The 6,056-nt window shown below is 45.7% G+C and overlaps 1 protein-coding gene across 1 annotated transcript in view; it reads right to left on the minus strand.

Annotated features, from left to right (window-relative positions):
• The window catches only part of FAM45A (family with sequence similarity 45, member A), a 24,747-nt gene that overhangs the window by 3,647 nt on the left and 15,044 nt on the right, over window positions 1-6,056 (minus strand). Inside the window, exons 3-4 of the mRNA XM_011930310.1 lie at window positions 4,325-4,432; window positions 1,628-1,722 (exon numbers count right to left, since the gene is read on the minus strand). Of these exons, the coding sequence (XP_011785700.1) occupies window positions 1,628-1,722; window positions 4,325-4,432 (203 nt within the window). The remainder of the gene's footprint in view (window positions 1-1,627; window positions 1,723-4,324; window positions 4,433-6,056) is intronic.

Below are 6,056 nucleotides of genomic sequence, written 5' to 3' on the forward strand. Positions count from 1 at the left end.
AAAAAAAAAAAAAAAAAAATTCATGTCTTCTGGCCAGGCGTGGTAGCTCATGCCTGTAATCCCAGCACTTTGGGAAGCTAAGGCGGGCGGCGCACTGGCTCCAGTCAGGAGTTCAAAATCAGCCTGGTCAACGTGGTGAAACCCCATCTCTACTAAAAACACAAGATTGGTCAGTGTGGTGAAACCCCATCTCTACTAAAAATACAAGATTAGTCAGGTGCGGTGCCAGGCACCTGTAATGCTGGTGCCTGCTACTCAGGAGGCTGAGGCAGGAGAATCGTTTGAACCCGCGTGGTGGAGGCTGCAGTGAGCCAAGATTGCACCACTGCACTCCACCCTGGGTGACAGTGAAACTCAACGAAGAAAAAAAGTAAAAAAATCATGTCTTCTTTCTTGTTTGCTGACATCATTAATTCATGCGTATATTTCTGAACCCTCACAGCATTCCCAGCACTTTCATTGCCCTCCCCAAGGTCACATACATTATACTAAGTCATCTGGGTAGCACTTTGTCTGTGAACAACACAGTAACGCAAAACTCAAGTGCACATATGTTGCCGATATTGTAAGAATATGTCTTTACTCTAATGCTGGGGGATAGGTGGGCAGTGAGGATTCACACGGTAGGAAAGCAGCAGCCCCAGAGTCTCCAGTGTTCAGGTCCTCAGGGCAAGATCAGCCCACTCTTCCTGCTCACAGCTGGCCAGGCCATCAGCACTGCAGAGAAATGGCCCCTCTCATCTTTCCGCTGACATGTCACCTCCTTAGAGAGCTGGCCTACCCCTCCCCCAGTATTCTCCACCCCAACCCCTTCTGTCACAGCACCTATCATGGGTTGTAATTATCTTGTCATTTATTATTTTCTGTGCATCTACTCCACTGAAGTACAGACTCCATGAGGCCAGGGATTTGCTCACCACTGCATCCCCACTGCCACTGCAATGCCTGACAAACAGAGCTCAAGAAACACTGAGGAAATGAATGGATAAATGGAGAAGGCACCAGCTCGGGCCGAATGAGTATAGCCTGCATATCAGAGGTGCCCCTGTGCCCCCAGGGAGGCACTTTTGCCCATTTGCCATTCCAGTTTGGCAAGGGCAGAGCAGGTGCCCACTGGTCCACATGGACTCTGGTCCACGTGCCAGGTAGACCCCAGCAAGGAGCTGGCTCTGTGTCTCACTAAGTGGGACAGGAGTCTGACTGCATTTCTGTTGTCCTGGAGACACGCAAAGCCAAATTTTGACAATCTATCTAGTTCTCCATGTTCAGCAACAACCTCCCCTTTATAATTTGTTCCTCCAGGGAAATTCTCCTAGGAAGAGAGAATGCACTGGCTGGCCCAAAAAAGCCTTCCAGACCACTTGGGAGTTACATTTCTGTTTGCCAACGGTCGGTGTCAGCACCAGCCCCAGTGTATACCTGCCCTCGAGCCCGGTAACTAACTAGATCAGGCCAGCCTGCACCTGCTTGTCCATCATCACTGTGGCCGTCTGCAAACCCTCCTCTAAGCACCTGCCCGCTGGCCTCTCCCACAGCCTCCCACTCTGCTGATGTGCACGCCTCTGCCACGCACCACCCAGCGACACCAGGTCAGGACTTTCAGTAAGTCAGAAGGTGAGGGAGTTACCTGTATCACCTGGCTGTCTGATTTCTCTGGATCTTCTGCAGACTGAACGATTAGCTGACCCATTTCTTTGTGCAGTTTGCCCATTGCCATGGCCTCTGGTGAGATCAAGAAGGTGAATATTTAGAAATTGACATAATAAAAAATAATCATGCCATCTATCTGAAAACTTGAAAGACCACACTGAGGAAATTTTCAAACAACAGCTGACAACCTCCCACATGTCCATTTTATCACTAGCCACAAATATGACAACATGCTGGGAGGAAAGGCATAATATAATCGTGATTTATGCTTCTTGGCCAACATAAAAACACATCACACCAAACCAGATTTTCCCTTCACACCCACCTGACCAGAACTTTTATTTTTCTTCCCAAAGCATAATGAATAATTCTGACTACCACTAAACTGTGACTATAAGCCAAGAGCCTGACCTTCTAGTCCAGCTCTTTTCAGTTAAGAAATTTATCTTTTTGGTGGGAATATTGTGAAAAGGAGTTTCCTGCCAGTTCTGCAGAAGACAGCTGGGCACTCAATTCATTTAGGTTCTTAGAAATGAGCAAAGGAAGCCACCTAAGTTAGCTTGGTTACATACACTGCTACTGTCTGCACTGAGGAGGTTAACAGAAACTTGTTTGTCACTTCAAGAGACAAACTCCATTCGAATGGTGCTGATTAGGATGAGCCCATTTATAGACACAGAACAACACAGGGCAGCAGGGAGATGGCCACCCTTTCTGGTCCTAATGCTTCAGCTGCTTAAGTGGCCCTGGCCACAGCCAGTTTTCTTTCACTTTCGCTTTGCAAAAGGCAGTTATTTCCTAAAGATCTGAACCCATAGTTTGAATTTTTCACCATGAGTGTGCATTATGTTTGCAATTTTAAAATGAATTAAGGGAAAGTCAGTTATGGTTCTATTAATTTGAAGTTGTTCAATAAAACCTCACATAATTGAATCTAACAATTCCCAATTCAATTCCCAATGAGTCAGCATTCAGCTGTCCCCACTTTTAGGAGAAAGATAAGTGACAAAACAAAGCTGTTAGCAGTAATCCCATCTAAAACCACTACTTGAGTAGTGCTCTGGGCTCAACATGCATTTAAGCCAATCTTTTCTACTTTATGTAGCTGTAATTTGGGACAATTAAAAATGTCTAAGAATGCCACTCTAACACTAGTACACCCTTTCCTGATCCTTAGCTCTAAAAACAGTTTCATTCCCTTGTGCTTACTGAGACATGCTTCAAAAAGATTTTCCATACTGGAGTCACATTTAACCCTGTGTAGTGATAAACGTCTACAAATTCTTTGATACGCCTTTCTTCAAGAGGTGGAGACTTACTCCTTTCTCCTTAAGTGTTGATTAAACTTAGTGATTTGCTTCTAACAAATAGCATATGGAGGAAGTAATGGTGTGACTATCAATGTCTTTATCAAGACAAGATTATAAAACGCACTGTGGCTTCCTTCTCTCTCTTGGGTCACTCACTCTCGAGGAAGCCAGCTGTCATATTGTAAGAACTCTCAAGCAGCCCTATGGAGAGGCCCATGGCAGGAGGAACTGAGACCTCCTGCCAACAGACATGCACGTTGAAAGTGGGTGTTCTTGCCCCAGTGGAGCCTTCAGATGACTGTGGCTCTGGGATATCGTGACTGAAACTTCCTGAGCCAAAACTACCTCTAGATAAGCCATTCCTGATCCACCAAAACTGTGAGATAAGTATTTATTGTTTTAGAACATGATGGCTCATGCCTGTAATCCCAGTACTTTGAGAGGCTGAGGCCAGTGGATCACTTGAGGTTACAAGTTCAAGACCAGCCTGGCTGACATGGTGAAACCCTGTCTCAACTAAAAATACAAAAATTAGGCCAGGCGCAGTGGCTCACGCCTGTAATCCCAGCACTTTGAGAGGCCGAGGCGGGCGGATCACGAGGTCAGGAGCTCAAGACCAGCCTGACCAACATGGTGAAACCCCCATCTCCACTAAAAATACAAAATTAGCTGGGCGTGGTGGCGGGCGCCTGTAATCCCAGCTACTCGGGAAGCTGAGGCAGGAGAATCACTTGAACCTGGGAGGTGGAGGTTGCAGTGAGCCAAGATCGTGCCATTGCACTCCAGCCTGGGCAACAGAGTAAGACTCCAACTCGGAAAAAAAAAAAATTAGCCGAGCATGGTGGTGCATGCCTGTAAACCCAGCTACTCGGGAAGCTGAGACATGAGAAATCACCTGAACCTGGAAGGCATCGGCTGCAGTGAGCCAAAATCAGGCCACTGCACTCCAGCCTGGGCGACAGAGCGAGACTCTGCCTCAAAAAAATAAAAAATAAAAAAAGAAGAAAGGAATATTTGTTGCTTTAAACCACCAAGTTCTGTATGACTCAGAGACATTTCAAAATTAAGAAAATAAACCGCTAAGTTATGAAGTAATACACTTTGTTTAAACACAAAAGTGGTGAAACAAGATGAAGAGACTATTTAACTTCTTAGCATATATTTTGCTTCGTAAGCACCCGGGATGTTCTGCTCATATGTCTATGTCTGTAGGAATAAATGCTGTGTTCTAGACACGGAAATATCCATCTTCAGCAGAGTGGGTAAGCCAGCCCTCAAATACTGGTTTTAGAGAATCAGCCTAAAAACGTACAACTGTTTGGCTTATATCTTGTATCAAGAACAGAACAGAACAGAGAACAAACCTTTTGCAAGGGGAGCAATGGTAATCTCACTCTCTGCCAGATTCACAAACACATCATAGAGGTCTGGTCTGTTGCTCACCTCCAAGTCTACAAATCCAGCGATGTAACCTGCATCATAAACATGGCCAACCTTACTGGAGTAGGAAGAAATACGGTGAACCCATCAAAAGAATTAGGTCTAAAAGCTCATCGCCTGCTCTCTTCCACTGCTTTATTCATTTGGGAACATTAGCTGCACCCTGTGGCAGTTACTAAGACTACATTATTATCAGTTGCCTGAAGAAATTCACACAACTCCAAATATTCAAAAATCATCCGTCAGTGTCAAAGACAAGACTGAAGTAGGGCATTTACTTTCCAATCATTGCTCTTGGGGTCAAGAATGATAGCTGGGGCAGAAGGCAACGAGGAATCTCTTGACCGATATTCCCCCTTCAGGTCTTTCCTTCAGGAAATCAATGCCAAATGCCTGGGTTCTCAGGGTAGAAATGGCATCATCTTTAAGGATTCAGGGCAACTCAGGAATTAGCAGACGTCTGGGATTGGTGTTAGAACAATGATTCCCAGATTTTTTTGATTTCACAGAGCAACACAATTACCAAAAAAAAAAAAAAAAAAATTATCTGAGGAGTGACTGGTATGGTTTGGATCTGTGTTCCCACCCAAACCTCATGTCGAATTGCAATCCTCAGTGTTGGAGGTGGGGCTGGGTGAGAGGTGACTAGATCATGGGGGTGATTTCTCATGAATGGTTTAGCACCATCCCCTTAGTGTGGTTCTCATGATTGAGTTCTCACAAGATCTGGTTTAAAAGCATACAGCACTTTCCCCCACCTTCCTCCTGCTCCAACCATGTAAGACGTGCCTGCTTCCCCTTCACCCTCCGCCATGATGGTAAGTTTCCTGAGGCCTCCACAGAAGCTGAAGCCACTATGCTTCCTGTACAGTCTGCAGAACCATGTGCCAATTCAACTTCTTTTCTTTATAAATTACCTAGTATCAGTTATCAGTTTTTTTTTTTTGAGACAGTGTTGCTCTGTAACCCAGACCAGAGTACAGTAGCATGATCTTGGCTCACTGTAACCTCCACCTCCCGGGTTCAAGTGATTCTCCTGCCTCAGCCTCCTGAGTAGCTGGGACTACAGGCATGTGCCACCATGCCTGGCTAATTTTTGTATTTTGAGTAGAGACAGGGTTTCACCATATTAGCCAGGTTGGTCTCAAACTCCTGACCTCGTGATCCACCTGCCTTAGCCTTCCAAAGTGCTGGGATTACAGGCGAGCCACCACACCCGGCCTTTTTGTTCATTTGTTTTAGAAACAGAGTCTCACTCTGTTGCCCAGGCTGGAGGACAGTGGCGCAATCTTGGCTCACTGCAACCTCCACCTCCTGGGTTCAAACAATTCTCCTGTCTCAGCCTCCTGAGTAGCTGGGACTACAGGCATATGCGTAAAGACAGGGTTTCACCATATTGGTCAGGCTGGTCTTGAACTCATGACCTCAGGTGATCCACCCGCCTCGGCCTCCCAAAGTTCTGGGATTACAGGTGTGAGCCACCATGCCCGGCCTTCAGTTATTTCTTTATAGTCAGTTATTTCTTTATAGCAGTGCAAGAACACACTAATACAAGGACCAATTTATCATTCCTAGAGTTTTACTTTAAAAAACAACAGGTGGGGGCAGTGGCTCACGCCTGTAATCCCAGCACTTTGGAAAGTCGAGGTGGGAGGA

This window comes from Colobus angolensis, unplaced genomic scaffold (genome assembly GCF_000951035.1).
Source record: "Colobus angolensis palliatus isolate OR3802 unplaced genomic scaffold, Cang.pa_1.0 Scaffold85, whole genome shotgun sequence".
In the NCBI taxonomy this organism is placed as follows: Eukaryota; Metazoa; Chordata; class Mammalia; order Primates; family Cercopithecidae; genus Colobus; species Colobus angolensis.